A 15715-nucleotide genomic window follows, 5' to 3' on the forward strand; every position below is an offset into this window, starting at 1 on the left:
TTTTCCTCTCATAGGGGAATGAATATCACTTCGCAATAAGCATTGGTTCATTTTAAGAATGCTTTTACTGTATGTTACAATTAATCATGTTTTAAATGATCAATTTTACTTGTAACCCACAATTAGATTTGCTGAGCACACTGAAAAAAATTGAGCTATATGCTGTATGATTGTGCTACATGCTGTATGATTGTACTATATGTGGTATGATTGTGCTATATGCTTTATGATTGAGCTTTATGCTGTATGATTGTGCTACATGCTGTATGATTGTGTTATATGCTGTATGATTAGGCTACATGCTGTATGATTGTGCTATATGATGTATGATTGTGCTATGTGATGTATGATTAAGCTTTATGCTGTATGATTGTGCTATATGCTGTATGATTGTGCTATATGCTGTATGATTGTGCTATGTGCTGTATGATTGTGCTTTATACTGTATGATTGTGCTATATGCTGTATGATTGAGCTTTATGCTGTATGATTGAGCTTTATGCTGTATGATTGTGCTACATGCTGTATGATTGTGCTTTATGCTGTATGATTGTGCTGTATACTGTATGATTGTGCTATATGCTTTATGATTGTGCTACATGCTGTATGATTTTGCTATATGCTGTATGATTGAGCTATATGCTGTATGATTGTGCTATATGATTAAGCTGCATGCTGTATGATTGTGCTATATGATGTATGATTGTGCTATATACTGTATGATTGAGTTATATACTGTATGATTGAGTTATATACTGTATGATTAGGCTACATGCTGTATGATTGTGCTTTATACTGTATGATTGTGCTACATGCTGTATGATTGAGTTTTATGCTGTATGATTGTGCTACATGCTGTATGATTGTGCTTTATACTGTATGATTGTGCTATATGCTGTATGATTGTGATATATGCTGTATTATTAGGCTATATGCTGTATGATTGTGCTATATGCTGTATGATTGAGTTATATACTGTATGATTGTGCTACATGCTGTATGATTGTGCTATATGCTGTATGATTGTGCTATATGCTGTATGATTGTGCTTTATACTGTATGATTGAGTTATATACTGTATGATTGAGCTTTATGCTGTATGATTGTGCTATATGCTGTATGATTGAGCTTTATGCTGTATGATTGTGCTATATGCGGTATGATTGTGCTACATGCTGTATGATTGTGCTATATGCTGTATGATTGTGCTATATGCGGTATGATTGTGCTATATGCTGTATGATTGTGCTATATGCTGTATGATTGTGCTATATGCTGTATGACGGAGTATCAGCATTGTCTCTGTGAGTCGTGATTTAACCCAGTCTTTGATTGTCAGGATTTGGATATTGAGGCGGAGGTGGACAAGATTAACATTGACCTTGGTACAGTAAAGATCCTCAGCCCCGACCTCATGAGTCAGCTGAACGACCTGAAGAGTGCCATCAACGTCAACTTCACCAAGTTCCGTGAGGAGGTAAGGCGTCAGTCTCTTATAACAATAAATATGAAGATCATTTAAATAGTGACTTACAAGTAATGAAAAGGGATGATTGATGATCAATAAATCGGTGTGTGTTATTTCTCCAAATGCCCAGATTGTGATGGGAATACCCTACACAAAGATCTTGTACTGGAAAATTGGTCATTACCACTAATCTCCATGTTGTAGTTAACTGTAATTTTGATATATAGATTGTATTGAAATAATGTTTTTAGCCGAGTTGCAACGAAGTTGAACTCGGCTATTGGTTTGGTGATGCAGGCAGGCTGGGAGGGCGGTTGGGCGTCAACAATTGGTTTCCGGATGATAACTCGAAAAGTTTACAATCTAATCAAATGAAACTTTGATATATTGTTGGGTAGCAGGTAAGGAAGACCCCTTTTAATTTTGGAGGTCAAAGGTCAAGGTCACAGTGACTGAAAATAAAATGAAAATTTCAGAAAAATTTGGTTTCCGGATGATAACTCAGAAAGTTTAATTCCGAATCAAATGATACTTAAAGATATTGTTATGTACCAGGTAAGGAAGACCACTTCTAATTTTGGAGATCAAAGGTCAAGGTCACATTGACCGAAAATAGATTTAAAATTCAAAAAAAAAATTGGTTTCTGGAGGATAACTCAAAAATTATAATTTATTATAAATCAAATGAAACTTTGAAATATTGTTGGATACCAGCAAAGCAAGGCCCCTATTGATTTTGGAGAAAAAGGTCAAAGGTCAAGGTCACAGTGACTGAAAATAGATTGAAAACTTCGGACAAATATGGTTTCTGGACAGTAACTCAAAAAGTTTAAAACTGAATCAAATGAAACTTGGTTATATTGTTGGATAGCAGGTTAGGAAGACCCCATGCAACTCGGCTCATGCGCCCCTGGGTGCATATATGAATTTTTCTTCATTTTATTGTTGTACTTGTGTATTGCTAATCTCTATGCTATTGTTATAGTTAAGCAAATCAGCCTCAGGAAAGAATTTGTCAGCCTTAGCGGACGAGTTGGACACCTTTGCTGCTAGTTGTAACCCCGCCTGTAATGCAGGTACTCAGGTGTGTACCAAATTATCAGTCATTTTATCAGCTACACAGGCTGATATTAAATTATTATCACTCTGTTTATCAGCTACACAGGCTGATATTAAATTATTATCACTCTGTTCATCAGCTACACAGGCTGATATTAAATTATTATCACTCTGTTCATCAGCTACACAGGCTGATATTAAATTATTATCACTCTGTTCATCAGCTACACAGGCTGATATTAAATTATTATCACTCTGTTCATCAGCTACACAGGCTGATATTAAATTATTATCACTGTTCATCAGCTACACAGGCTGATATTAAATTATTATCACTGTTCATCAGCTACACAGGCTGATATTAAATTATTATCACTGTTCATCAGCTACACAGGCTGATATTAAATTATTATCTCTCTGTTCATCAGCTACACAGGCTGATATTAAATTATTATCACTGTTCATCAGCTACACAGGCTGATATTAAATTATTATCACTGTTCATCAGCTACACAGGCTGATATTAAATTATTATCACTGTTCATCAGCTACACAGGCTGATATTAAATTATTATCTCTCTGTTCATCAGCTACACAGGCTGATATTAAATTATTATCACTCTGTTCATCAGCTATTGAGATATGTACCAAATCGTTGTTAGACAGTTGATCAGAGATTGCAGTAAAGTGAACTTTTTTTACCCTTTTATTGAGAGCAGTAGGGTCCATGTTTCAATTTTTCATTTGCAGTATGTCACATTTTCTTGGAATATGAGAATAATTACTGTATATTTCAAATTGATTGAATCTCAGTCAGGTGCTTTAGATTTTGATATAGAAAAGGATGAGTGTAATATATTTTTATGCCCCCTTATTCGGAGATTCAAGGCCATTTAATTTTTGGTTTGCCCACAAAAACTTAAACCTTGATCGTAACTTTTGAATGGATTGTAATAGGGCTTTCATATTTCTTATGTGTAACTTTGTGACAAGACCTTTCTTTTTGTGTCAAAAGTTTCATTTGTGTATTCCTTTTTTAGCTCACCTGAGCTGATCGTGTTGTCCCTCGTCTGTGTGTCCGTCTGTCTGTAAACTTTTTACATTTTCAACTTCTTCTCCAGAACCAGAGCCAATTTCAACCAAACTTTGCCAAAAGCATCCTTGGGTGAAGGGCTTTTAAGTTTGTTCAAATGAAGGGCCATGTCCCTCTCAAAGGGGAGATAATCACAAAAATAGGGTGGAGTCATTAAAAAATCTTCTTCTCAAGAACCACTGGGCCAGAAGAGCTGAAATTTACATGAAAGCTTCCTGATATATTGCAGATTCAAGTTTGTTCAAATCATGGCCTCCGGGGTTATGATGGGGCCACAATAGGGGATCAAAGTTTTGCATACAAATATATAGGAAAAATCTTCTCAAGAACCACTGAGCCAGAAAAGCTGATATTTACATGAAAGCTTTCTGACATATTGCAGATTTAAGTTTGTAGAAATCATGGCCCTCGGGGGTGGGATGGGGCCACAAGGGGGATTAAAGTTTTACATACAAATATATAGGAAAAATCTTCTTCTCAAAAACTACTGGGCCAGGAAAGTTGAAATTTACATGAAAGCTTGCTGACTTAGTGCAGATTCAAGTTTGTTAAAATCATGGCTCCCGGGTGTAAGATGAGGCGACGATAGGGGATCAGTTTTTACATACAAATCATTAAAAATCTTCTGAAAAATCACTTGGCCAGAAAATTTACATTCACATGAAAGCATCCTGACCTAGTCCAGATTCAATTTTGAAAAAATCATAGCCCCCGGGAGTAGTTTAGGGTCACAATAGGGATCAAAGTTTTACATGCGAATATATAGGGAAAATCTTTAAATATGAGCCAAGGTGAGTGATGTAGGTAGTAAAAATTTTGACCTCGTGACAATTGTTTGATCTACTTTTGAAAAACTTTAACCTTGGCCATAACTTTTGAATGGTAAGTGATGTATCCCTTGTGATAAGACCTTTCTTTAGGTACCAGAATTACTTTGCTTCTATACAGGGGCATCATTGTTTCTCAAGTACATCTTGTTTCAAAGTTGTCATATTTCAAATCTGTCAGTTTTCAGCAGTTCATTAGCTTGTTTGTTTTTACAGGGAGATCTACAGAATTTGGCCACTAGAACCAGGGCTATAGACAGTAATGAGCTGGCTAGTTTGACTGCTGCAATGGTAAAACCATTTTCAGATTAGTCATTTTACAGTATTTTCAGCTACAATTATGTTACACACTCTCAAATCAAAGTAAAATTTTCTCTAAATAATATTCTTTTATTTTTTTAAATGTTCATTCTAAAGTATAAGAGTAAACTTTATAAGCATACTTTTCCTGTTGAGTTTAAAAGTGTATAAACATGATGACTGTACTTATAATGTAACTATAGTAATTCATCAGTGTAAGAGTAATTTATCCGGATAGTTGTAAATTTACCATTGTAAAAGCTGTCCCTCTTTATAGTAATTTACCATTGTAAAGGTTGTTTCTCTTGATAGAAATTGGCCATTTTAAAAATTGTTCCTATTGATAGTAATTTGCCTGTATAAAAGTTGTCTCTCTTGATAGTAATTTACAATTGTAAAAGTTGTCCCTCTTGATAGAAATTTGCATGTATAAAAGTTGTCCTTCATTTATCAAAGTAAGAGTTGTCCCTCTTTATTATCAATGTAAGAGTTGTCCCTCTTTATTATCAATGTAAGAGTTGTCCCTCTTTATAGTAAGTTGCCCTTTTTATGGTAATTTATCTATGTAAAAGTTGCCCCTCTTTTTTTTTCAAGTCGGCATGGCAAAAAGAAAGAAACTCAAGCTCTCTTGATTTTTTTTTTACTGGCCATAAGAAATTAAAACATAAATCACAAATCAGTGTAAGAGTTGTCCCTCTTTATAATAATTGTATGGTTATGTCTTATTAGATGGATGTAATATGATAAACTGCTTCCCCTTTTTTTAGTCCCAGCTTCAGACTGATGTAAACTCCTTGGAATCAACAGTCAATGGAACAGATGTAAGTTGAAAGGAAACATTTTTTTCTTTTTTGATATTTTAATTTTGAATTCCATCTGCATTATCAGAGTTTTGGGTGAATATGTTTCAAAACATCTTTTTATTTGTAGACTGATGTTGATAACTGTATAAACAACTTTAACATCTCAGAAATGTTTGTGCAGACCAATGGCTCTGATGTCGTCAAAGCTGTAAGGAAAAGAAATACAGGGGACTACTGTCACTAAAGTTTCATGAATCAATTTCTAAAAGATTTGAAATAAAATCCTCGACTGTTTACATCAAAATTGAAATATATATTGTTAAAGCACTTTTGTTTTGTGACTTTGATGCCACAGTATATGTCGTAATATTTAATGTTTTTAAATACTATCTATTTTATACAGGAAGCCAAGAATTTTGCCTCCAGGGTTCTAGGAGTTGTGAATTCATTTGTAGATGATGCCCTAAATGCAGTAAGTGTTATAAGCAAAAAACATGAAACAGATGTAGGGATCCACGAATTCTAATGATTGGATACTCATGACCGAACAGGTCATCAAAAAGTTTAGAATTATTTCATACAGATGTAGGGATCCACGAATTCTAATGATTGGATACTCATGACCCAACAGGTCATCAAAAAGTTTAGAATTATTTCATACAGATGTAGGGATCCACGAATTCTAATGATTGGATACTCATGACCCAACAGGTCATCAAAAAGTTTAGAATTATTTCATACAGATGTAGGGATCCACGAATTCTAATGATTGGATACTCATGACCCAACAGGTCATCAAAAAGTTTAGAATTATTTCATACAGATGTAGGGATCCACGAATTCTAATGATTGGATACTCATGACCCAACAGGTCATCAAAAAGTTTAGAATTATTTCATACAGATGTAGGGATCCACGAATTCTAATGATTGGATACTCATGACCGAACAGGTCATCAAAAAGTTTAGAATTATTTCATACAGATGTAGGGATCCACGAATTCTAATGATTGGATACTCATGACCGAACAGGTCATCAAAAAGTTTAGAATTATTTAATACAGATGTAGCGATCCACGAATTCTAATGATTGGATACTCATGACCGAACAGGTCATCAAAAAGTTTAGAATTATTTCATACAGATTGCATTGTCACATCTAATTCATTTTATCTTTATTTTCTCTTCTGTAGCTGGATTATGAGATTGGAAAGTGCACCCCAATCTGGAACTTGTATAACTCCCTGTTTGTCACCTCATTGTGTAATTACACCATAGATACTCTGGTAAGTAGTGCTGGTGGGTGTGTACATGTGACCTTTGGTTTACTTTTAAGACTAAATGTGACCCTATCTTTACTTCTCAGATTTAAATGTGACCTTTGGTTTACTTTTAAGACTAAATGTGACCCTATCTTTACTTCTCAGATTTAAATGTGACCTTTGGTTTACTTTTAAGACTTAATGTGACCCTATCTTTACTTCTCAGATTTAAATGTGACCGTTGGTTTACTTTTAAGACTAAATGTGACCCTTTCTTTGCTTCTTGGACTTTAACCGATGTTTTTGTTTGCAGAATGGATTCTGGTTTGCGCTGGGATGGTGCATTTTCTTCTTCCTCCCCAGTATCATCTTTGCTACAAAGCTGGCCAAACATTACCGACGAATGAACGAGCTAGACATTGATGGTGATAGCTATGACTTTGATAAGTAAGTAAACACAAATTTTTAGTCCATATCTTTTGCTCAAGTAGTTAGACCCATCTTTGATATGGCATTGCAACTTTTTTTCAAAAATGTTTGTTTTTGTTTATACTAAAAAAAAAAAGAGAGAAATTAAAGGAAAGTAAGCCCCCTTGTCTTGATTCAGTGTCAGAGTGTTCAGGTTTTCGATCCCTGATGCCACAAAATTATGTCTACCTTCTTCCAGGAGGAGACATTGTTTTTGTACTTTCTGTCAGTCTCTCCATCTGTCTGTCACAAAATCTTGTGAACTCTTCTTCTGTATGCCTTATCGCATAGACTTAAAACTTTGTACAATGTCTCATTGCCATTTGAAAATGTGCATATTGTTGGGATGTGAGGATCCAATTATTTTCCTAAAGTTACAGTAGATCAAAGAGGGGTGGAGGATGTAAAATAATTTGTAAACACTTCTCCTATATGGCTTGTCTGATGGATTTGAAACTTTGTACAATGCTTCATTGTCATATGCAGATGTGCATATTGTCAGGACAGGAGGTTCCAATTGCTATCCTTAAAGTTATAGTGGATCTAAGAGAGGTGGAGGATGTAAAATCGCTTGTGAACACTTCTCTTTTATGGCTTTCTAGATAGATTTGAAACTTTTTACAATATCGTTTAATGATGATCACATTGTTCTGACCCAGGGATCTAATATTTTCCTACAATTTACAGTGGATCAAAGAGGACTGTATTATAGCTTATTTTCATGTACAAGGGTATGTTCACTTCCTACTGGTACTTCAGTATAGCAGTCATTATTTTTGTATCACATACAACAGTGACTTTATAACATCGACATTGAATCTTTCTCCATCGATCTTTTTCCTCAATGCACAAAGTGTTGTTCATAATGTCTATGTTCCTGTTCATCCTTTCACCTCCATACCATGCTGTATATTAAGGGGAGGAGGGTGTAATTTGGAGCACTTTCAACTTGGGAGCTGGGGAGACATTTGTTAACAAAAAGAAATTATATTTTTATTTGAATAATGAATGGATGCATCATGAAACATTGGTATTGATTTGAAGTTCTTCATCATAGACAATAATTATTGGGTTTTTCTCTCTCATTAATGATAGTAAAGGACAGGGCATGATAAGGGGCCCCATTTGGCCTCCATTGTCACTTGCATTTCAAAATAGACTTTAAAACTGAAATCTTGTAAAATCATGTTTAAGATGATGTAGAAATATATAATCATGAATTTTAATTAAGAGTAGATTAGCTACAACACCCTCCTGTTTTTGCTATATCATGCCAGTGATTTTATCGTATAACACATACATATATTATATAATATATCTAAATACATCTGATCCAGGGGGCCCCTGGCACCCTAGGTGAGGATTATAATGGGGTGGGGTCTCTGCAGAGACTTTACGCCAAAATATAAACCGTGTATTTTGGAAAATACAGACTGATTTGAATTATATAAAAGAATCTCTAGTTATCCATTATCAACTTCCACAAAGACACACATTTATGATTATATGCCAAGTTTTAAACTCACTTAAATAAGTAGTACTCGCACTGTATCACAATTTGATAATTATGTATTAACCTGTAAGAGCTTCTGATTTCCATTATATGGATATTCCATCGAATGTAGTTTGGGTTAAATACCTTTATCATACTTTTTATGATATGCAGAAGTGCTTACATGCAAATGCTTTATTAAAACTGAATGCAGTGTCACTGTGTTAAATCATTGTTTGTCACTGTAAACATTAGCTAGAGCACCAAGCTTTACAGTCTATACTTCTTTGTTTTAGGGACGCACTCCAGCTTCCAGAAGTTAGCAGGTATGACATCCAGCATTCCTTTTACATATACATTTATATATCTCCAGATTTACCTGTCCTTTTCACTGACATTCTCTTTCCCAAATCAAAAAACAATATTTTGTTTAAAACATTAATTCTGTGCAAGGCTTAGGTGTCGGATATTATACTTCTATAGATGTGAAGTGTTGAAAGAAGTATATATATTTCTTATTGCATGTATTTTGTTCTCTGAAGCATTTTAGTATCTGTTAAATGATTACTAGATATTACAGCCTGTAGGCTAACATAGACTACACTATAATTGTATGATAACATATTTAAAAGAGGTGAATGTTCTGTTTAATTAAGGCTGCTCCTCCAGGGTGCGGTAATTAAAATGGTTACGGTTCCCTGGCTCTCACGAAACAAAACACACTACAGCAAACTCAAGCTAGAAGAACAAACTTCACTAGGTACCAAACAAAACACTCTACAACAAACTCAAGCTAGAAGAACAAACTTCATTAGGTACCCAATGAAACACTACAACAAACTCAAACTAGAATAACAAACTTCACTAGGTACCAAACAAAACACACTACAGAAAATTCAAACAAGAAGAACAAAACTTCTCTAGGTACCAAACAAAACACACTACAACAAACTCAGGTTAGAAGAACAAACTTCTCTAGGTACCAAACAAAACACACTACAGAAAACTCAAACTAGAAGAACAAACTTCTCTAGGTACCAAACAAAACACACTACAACAAACTCAGGCTAGAAGAGCAAACTTCTCTAGGTACCAAACAAAACACACTACAACAAACTCAAACTTGAAGAACAAACTTCACTAGGTACCAAATAAAACACACTACAGAAAACTCAAGCTAGAAGTTCAAACTTCTCTAGGTACCAAACAAAACACACTACAGAAAACTCAGGCTAGAAGAACAAACTTCTCTAGGTACCAAACAAAACACACTACAACAAACTCAAGCTAGAAGAACAAACTTCTCTAGGTACCAAACAAAACACACTACAGAAAACTCAGGCTAGAAGAACAAACTTCTCTAGGTACCAAACAAAACACACTACAACAAACTCAAGCTAGAAGAACAAACTTCTCTAGGTACCAAACAAAACACACTACAACAAACTCAAGCTAGAAGAACAAACTTCTCTAGGTACCAAACAAAACACACTACAGAAAACTCAGGCTAGAAGAACAAACTTCTCTAGGTACCAAACAATACACACCACAACAAAATGAAGCTTTATAAAGTAACCAAACAGACTATGGAGTACTAATTCTTGGCCTTTGACAACAAGATTAGCACAAACTTTATATTAACTTGTGCTTTATTTTATTCTTGGTATTCACTAAGATATATGGTTTGATATAGTAGTCATGGTTTTTGTACAAACACATTGTAAACTAAATAGCAGTAGATCTATTACATGTAGCTGTCATCGCTATACACTCTGTAGGCCTAACAAACACCATGTCTTGTAAGAACATTGTAAGGCATTCTGAGTCTCTCTGTTTATAAACATTATAAGACATTCAGTCTCTCTGTTTACAGTTTTTACAGTTATGGATGACCAGTATGTGCCAGGTTTATTAGGGTTGGTCATATTCTTTAAAAAAAAACATTTCATTGTTATATTTTTTCAAGTTTTTATTAATTACCAAAAATGTTTTTTTGTAATTTCTTCCTTCATAGAATAGGATTAAGAACATAGGACTGCATGTATTTTGTCATATTAAAAACATTTAACCCACAAATTTCATTATATATACAAATTATTAACAGGAATATACATTTAGATATTCTGAATGGCCTCACTTCTGTCATGATCAAAAATGTGATGTTGGGTAAAAATCAGCTGGACACTCAGTGATTGATTTTTCTCTCGACTCGTTTCTTATTTCTAGCACAATAACCACATACCTCAAACGACAACAATATTTAAAGCAATTCTTGACCAATGCCAAACGGAGACGACACAGGTTTGACTGACACTGTAAAACGGCCTGCTCTCCTTCCCCATTGTCTGGTCAAATACTGTTTCCTAGCAGTAACATAGTGCTCAAATACCTCAGCTTTCTGTATGGGGATTTTCTCTATTTTTATCAGTATAGACCAAAAAAAAAAATATAAATAGTATTTGAAAAAATCCACAAATTTGATGTTGTGAAGTTCTTGCATGCTTGTTATTGTTGTGACTGGGTTTGAAAAGGAAATTTATAATTAAGCAAAGAATATGTACAGTGTCACAAACAGATTTTCCACCATTTTCTGTCAACTGACCGAAAATTGGGAGTTTTTCTATGGCTTTGGTTTTTAGCTCACCTGAGTCGAAGGCCCAAGTGTGCTTTTCTGATCGAAATTTCCCGTTGACTGTCGTTGGCATCATAAACGTTAACATTTTCATCTTCTTTAAAACCTCTTGGCCAATTTCAACCAAACTTGGCATAAATCATCCATGGTTATTGGGGTTTCAAGTTTGTTCAAATGAGGGGCAACGCTCTTCTTCAAAGGGAGATAATAGAGAAAACACATTGATAAATTTTAAAAATCTCCAGAACCAACAGGCCAATATCAATAAAACTTGGTACAAATCATCCTTGGGTGTAGGGGATTCAAGTTTGTTCAAATGAAGGGCCATTCCCCCTTTAAAGGGGAGAAAATCACAAAAATGCAAAACTAGGATGGGATTATTTAAAAATCTTCTCGAGAACCTCTGGGTCAGCTTTCTGACGTAGTGCAGATTGAAGTTTGTTAAAATCATGGCCCCGGGGTTAAGATGGGGCCATAATAGGGAATCAAAGTTTAACTTGTAAATATATTGGGAATATCTTTAAATAAGGGACATGGTGACTCAGGTGAGCGATGTGGCCCATGGGCCTCTTGTTATTTCTTTGATTGATTTGGAAAAGCGTGGGTGCTATGTGTGAACCACAAACAAATTGAGATCTGTAAACTTCATATACATTACAAATACATGGAGCTATAGGTTAGGTTCACACACAGCTCCCTTGAGTTCTGGACATAAAACTGCCTCAGAAATTAACGTTAAAAATTAACAAAATTTGTTACGCCATATTCCAAAATTAAAAATCAATATTGAAGACATGTGACTTCTCATATGTTGTTTCTGACTATCTCTGAATGGAAATTAGTGATTTCACATGGATTGAAAGATGCTCAAATTTTAGGGCTGGAGAAGGCCATTATTAAATCTATAGTCCTTTTACCATGTTAGAAATAAAACTTATTAAATTTTTGTAGCCTTAACCTGAAAGAGAAGTTTGTTAAGCACCACAAAGTGCACCCAGAACCTGACTTTGATGATGATGATGATGACTGGTTTGTGGTTGTATACAAGTGATGTGTGCAAAGCAAATGTTCAACCGTAACAAATTAACATGTGTGACTTGTCTTCCCGCAGAACTTGAATTTAAAGGAACGATGTTGATTTGATGTTTATTTGTTCGTCATGTGTTTACTTTGTACTGAAACTTACAATCACTCATGCAAATAACTGTCATTAAAGAGATAATGATAAAAAATGTCCTTGGTTTCAGAAATTCTACAGAAGCGTCATCTCATGGTTTTGTGGTGTGTTTTTTTTCTTTTTCTATTCTACTCCAGCAGCTATAACTGTATCAGCTGTGTATTGTCACACTTTGACATGATTGAGAAAGGAGTCCTTAATTAATTGTGGACACCACTGTTCGGTTTTTTTACTGTATGATTTTCAATAGTAGTTTTGTCATTACAATTTGTCACTTATTAATATTGATTTGTATTTTCCATTACAGGGCAGGTTCTAAATCAATTTTTGGATCGTAAGTATATTTCTTTGTTTACAATAAATTGTATTGCTAATTTTGATTAATCTGCAATAAAATAATCTTCAATTAGTCTTTGACAACATCAAACAGATGTTTTGCTTCAGCATTGATCAGTTTCAAATTGATATCATCTGAAGGGTTTATCATCTGAAGGAATCGTGGTCGTAATTTTGTAGTCTTGTGACGTGTTTATTATATTTCAGGAACAAAGTTGGCCACCATGACTCGTCTTCTAAGCCACCCCCCTATACCTCCTCAGACTGGTAAACGCTCCTTGTGACCCTCCCCATGGCTGGGAACGAAACTAGAACTCAACGTCACTTAGTGAAAAACTTCTATATACAGTCAATGTATTTATTTTCCACAGAAAATTATTTAGTTGTACAGTTGTATATTGCCATTTCTGATTCTTGTGAAAGCAGCTTTGTTATGTTTTATTGATAATGTTCCCAGGGTTAAAACTTTTGGGGCCAATATTTTTTAACCTGTCTGTGTTAGGAAACAACTGGAACATTGCCTTCAGCTTGTGAACTACATGTATTAGTGAGTGGACCCTGACTTGTACCTGTGACAGATCATTACATGTATTAGTGAGTGGACCCTGACTTGTACCTGTGACAGATCATTACATGTATTAGTGAGTGGACCCTGACTTGTACCTGTGACAGATCATTACATGTATTAGTGAGTGGACCCTGACTTGTACCTGTGACAGATCATTACATGTATTAGTGAGTGGACCCTGACTTGTACCTGTGACAGATCATTACATGTATTAGTGAGTGGACCCTGACTTGTACCTGTGACAGATCATTACAGAAGTACTACATGTATGTTTGATGACCTTGTGACCCTGACAATGACCTTTGACTCACTTATCAAAAACGTGTACACTATTCATTACTTTTGAACACTAGTTGTTTTGGACTTGTAATCTTTGTTACAAGACCTTTTCAACGGTACTTGTGGAATAGATATTGGGCAGTGTGCTGGGGGGGGGGGGGGGGGGGGTTTACAAACATATATTGATTGTCAAATGCTTTGGCACTGTGGCGGGTGTTGTTTTCTTGTCAAACATTCTAATCAAATAACTTTGAATCCGAAAACAAATTTAAATAGAATGCATTGTTTGTAGAGGTAGTTGTCACTTCTAAATTTGATTTTTGATGGTGTTTATTTTGTTTAAATGCTTGTAATTTAGTCATGATTGATGTTTGAGGATAAAGAGAATATCAACTTACATTAACCCAAAGGTTAAAAACTGGGGTGCAGACTGCAGTGTTCTGCCATTTTAATATTCCTAAGGTCTCGGTATATAGATCTATGTATTACATTGCATGTGTTGTTTAAAGGAGAGCAATATGTATATATATTAACTGTTAGTCACATGGTACGTACGTCACAAGACTCCTTAGCTTGAAATGCCCTCGGAATCGCAAAGTTGGGGGGATGTAGTGTTTTATATGTCAGTTCATACAACATAGCAAAACAATCTACAATTTAGAGGCGTATTATCATGTAGAGAAGTAGTACATGTGACATGGCCTTTCTAACAGTGCCAAATTTAATGACCTTGTGACCTTGGCATTAGCCTCTTACCCACTTATTGAATATCTAACTTCTGAAGTGATCAAGAGGTAGCTTTTTCAATGTTACCTATAGGAATGGCTATGTGTATCAAAGGCAACATCTTATTTATGTTAAAGTCGTGCTGTTCAACTCGTCTGGGCTGCGTTCAAGAGTGTAGTGGCAAGCCTAGGGGCTAGGTATGGTGGCTGGGTTACAATTTGGCGTCTTTTCGTTATTTTGAGACAAAAAGTATGTAAGTATTATCACTCTGTCGTTATTTCGGGATGTGAAGTCGCTAAATATCATTTGGTTGTCCTTTTCCCTCGAAATATAAAAAAAAAAAAGTGTAAAATGGCACAAATCAGCTAGCCGCTACGATCTTGAACGCAGTCCTGTTAAATCAGGGAGCAAAGAGTGAGACTGCTCATGAAGTCTGTAGGACAACAAGGCTGAGGCCGCCTGGACAGCATTATATATAGGTAGAATAGTTTTCCTGCTCATCACACAGACTTTATTGGTCTGCTTACATTGGTTTGAGTTTTATGTGTTTGATAAGTATAGTATCATTTTCTGTCTTTTTATGAGTTTTAATAACCTATCCGTCCTGTTATTAAACATTCCATGAATTATTTTTGTATTACTCTTATGCAACATTATTTTTTTACCCATTTGTTTTATTGACTTTTGTAAATACTGTCAAGATGAGTGATTATGTACTACGTGCAGTTATTGATGTGCTATTATTGATACGTGTATCTTTCACGTTATGGGTTTACACACAATGTCAAACTTGGACACTCTCAATCAGAACAGATTAGGGGTGGTTACTGTCTCTCCATGAGTACATACAACTTTTAATCTTGCTATGGACTTAAAGTTTAAGATCGCTGATATTTTATTGACAGTGTTATTCCATTATGAATTATCTTCCTTTGTTTATGTGTTAACTTTTTATCTGCTTCCTTAAATAATTATTTGCAATAAAACTGTTGATGTTTCGCCTCGTCCTCATTTACAGACACTGCTGTTAGTCTGCAGTCTTGGTACTCTTATTATTGGCAGTATGATCTATCAGTCGGCAAACTTCGGCTGATCTCGGTACTTTCACTGGCAGTGTCAGTCGGCAAACTTCGGCTGATCTCGGTACTTTCAATGGCAGTTGTAGTTGAATCGCTATCAACTGCAATGTAAAAAAAAAAAATTATTGCCGTTAATTTCTAGGTTCT

The 15715-nt window shown here is 35.0% G+C and overlaps 1 protein-coding gene across 4 annotated transcripts in view; it reads left to right on the forward strand.

Moving 5' to 3' along the window:
- LOC125659344 (prominin-1-like) overlaps positions 1-15486 on the forward strand; it is a 92397-nt gene extending 76911 nt beyond the window's left edge. For 2 of the 4 annotated variants that reach the window (XM_048890996.2, XM_048890997.2), the window contains exons 17-28: positions 1340-1477; positions 2454-2552; positions 4664-4738; positions 5515-5568; positions 5678-5758; positions 5954-6022; positions 6743-6835; positions 7125-7258; positions 9068-9097; positions 12355-12432; positions 12888-12914; positions 13124-15486. In XM_048890996.2, the coding sequence (XP_048746953.2) occupies positions 1340-1477; positions 2454-2552; positions 4664-4738; positions 5515-5568; positions 5678-5758; positions 5954-6022; positions 6743-6835; positions 7125-7258; positions 9068-9097; positions 12355-12432; positions 12888-12914; positions 13124-13187 (942 nt within the window). In that variant the 3' untranslated portion in view covers positions 13188-15486. The remainder of the gene's footprint in view (positions 1-1339; positions 1478-2453; positions 2553-4663; positions 4739-5514; positions 5569-5677; positions 5759-5953; positions 6023-6742; positions 6836-7124; positions 7259-9067; positions 9098-12354; positions 12433-12887; positions 12915-13123) is intronic. The other 2 variants (XM_048890998.2, XM_056150593.1) reach the window with 1 other exon arrangement.
- The last annotated feature ends 229 nt before the right edge of the window (positions 15487-15715 follow it).

The sequence above is a fragment of the Ostrea edulis genome, chromosome 9, assembly GCF_947568905.1.
Source record: "Ostrea edulis chromosome 9, xbOstEdul1.1, whole genome shotgun sequence".
Taxonomy (NCBI): Eukaryota; Metazoa; Mollusca; class Bivalvia; order Ostreida; family Ostreidae; genus Ostrea; species Ostrea edulis.